General features: G+C 60.5%; 1 protein-coding gene across 1 annotated transcript in view; it reads left to right on the forward strand.

Moving 5' to 3' along the window:
* The window catches only part of VDBG_01978 (anucleate primary sterigmata protein A), a gene marked incomplete at both ends in the record, with an annotated part of 5,367 nt that extends 3,336 nt beyond the window's left edge, over window positions 1-2,031 (forward strand). Inside the window, 2 exons of the mRNA XM_003007744.1 lie at window positions 27-1,844; window positions 1,898-2,031. Of these exons, the coding sequence (XP_003007790.1) occupies window positions 27-1,844; window positions 1,898-2,031 (1,952 nt within the window). The remainder of the gene's footprint in view (window positions 1-26; window positions 1,845-1,897) is intronic.
* Between the last annotated feature and the right edge of the window lie 57 nt (window positions 2,032-2,088).

Below are 2,088 nucleotides of genomic sequence, written 5' to 3' on the forward strand. Positions count from 1 at the left end.
TGAGCCTATCACTCCTTCTCACCCAGACACGCTGTCGCCCCGGTTTGCCTTCTCGACCATCGACTCTGTCGAGACGCGCCCGTTAACCCCTCGCACCCCTAAGCGGGATGGCTTTATTCTCCCCCGAGGAATGGAGTCGCCCTTTGTCAACGCCGATCAACTGAGAACTCCCGATGACGCACTGTTTGGCGGCATTGCAGGCCGAGGGCAGAGCGGCGGCGACGCGGGACCAGTGATCGCCGAAGACGAGACTCGCCAGTCTCCAAGCGAGTCTCGCCACCCCGACACGCCCGAGTCCCAGAAGCCTTTCAAGGAAATCTCTTCCAATGTCGAGTCTCGGCCTGCTCGTAAGCCTGCAGTGTCCATGTCGGACCAATCAGCCCAGACTTCTTTGACTGCAGATGCCATCGATGATATGTTCAATGCCAGGTCGAAGAGTCACAACAAGTCCCTCTCGATGGGCAGCAGCTTTGGCACACCCGGCACCGTTCGTATTCGACGCTACTCACAAGACCAAGCCAGCTTGAGCAGTGTCCGACGCATGTCTGTTGAGTCACAACGCGATACCACGGCGGCGCCTCAGCGACCTGGCAGCGCAAGCAGCCGTCGCAACTCAAACGTGCAACCTATGCCGCCGCTGCCGCAAAACCATATGGAGGTCATCGAAGCCGCTAGGAGCGGATCTGCGCACGGAACTCCTGGGACCGCCTCCGTCATGGGCCCACCTCTGTGGCCGGCCTCGGCCATGCGCGGTCAGCGACCTCAGACCCCGAGCAGTGTCCGGCCACAATCCCCCGTGTCCGTCAAGGGCACCCCGACACCAAAGGCCATTAGGACGGGTACCGCGGCACACGGGACCGCGATCATCCACTCACCGACCAAGGCCTCGGCTCGCAGTCGCCGCTCGTCCGTGTCTTCGTTTGCGTCCGAGATCGATACGCGCTTTAACATCAGGGCGAACGGTCTGGGCGTGGACGCGACAGGCTTCGGCCCCAACACGGATCCTCGCATGATTCAGGCCATCACGCAGACGATGATTGGCGAGTATCTCTGGAAGTACACGCGCAAGGCGGGACGGGGTCAAATGTCTGAGAACCGACACCGCCGCTACTTCTGGGTGCACCCGTATACACGTACTCTGTACTGGAGCGACCGCGACCCCTCGACGGCGGGCCGTGCCGATATGAAGGCCAAGAGTGTCTCCATCGAAGCCGTCCGAGTTGTGACAGACGACAACCCGATGCCTCCTGGCCTGCACCGCAAGAGTCTCATTGTTGTCTCCCCCGGGAGGCAGATCAAGTTCACCTGTACGACGGGCTCGAGGCACGAGACGTGGTTCAACGCTCTCTCGTATCTCCTTCTGCGTACAAACGATGAAGGCCAGACGGACGCGGAGGAAATGGCAGGCCACATTACGCAGGCAGACGTCGACGAGTTCAACCCCCAAGTTGGTGGCATGCGACCTACGGCCTCGGCGGCGCCCAGCATCAGGCCGCGTATGGCCCCGTCGCTGTCTTCTTACAATTCGCGAACGACGAGGAACCAGTCGCCGGCGATTGACATGTCGATGGAAGTGCCCCGGTTGACGCCAACTCACCAGAAGAATGCCACGCCGCAGCGGCCGTCGATTGGAACTCTTGGTCGGCTCAGCGGGTACTGGAAGAACAGCCAGGTCATTTCGGGCACATTTTCCAGCCTCCGCAGCCGGACAGCCAGCGGGCAGTACGGCAACAGCATCTATGAGGCGAGCGAGGTGCATGACAGTGCCGAGGATGTTCGCGAGATGATTGAGCGACAAGATCGCGAAGCAGACAGGCTGGAGAATGTTCGCGCCTGCTGTGATGGTAAGTTGCTTGCACTTGTACGTAGAAAGACGGTATAGACTAACGACATACAGGACGGCACGACGTCGGCACTCTTCACCACCACTCGACCCTCAAGCGATCCCGAGGCAGCCATGCGCACTCGCAGACTGGACCATCGACAACACCGAGCGCCACGCCCATGAGCACCACCAAATCCCGCACTTGAGCGAACCGGCGGTGGTCCGGCCTGGCTCGAGCTGTGAGCAAAGACCAAAAAAAAAAA

The sequence above is a fragment of the Verticillium alfalfae genome, genomic scaffold (assembly GCF_000150825.1).
Source record: "Verticillium alfalfae VaMs.102 supercont1.2 genomic scaffold, whole genome shotgun sequence".
NCBI classification, from domain to species: Eukaryota; Fungi; Ascomycota; class Sordariomycetes; order Glomerellales; family Plectosphaerellaceae; genus Verticillium; species Verticillium alfalfae.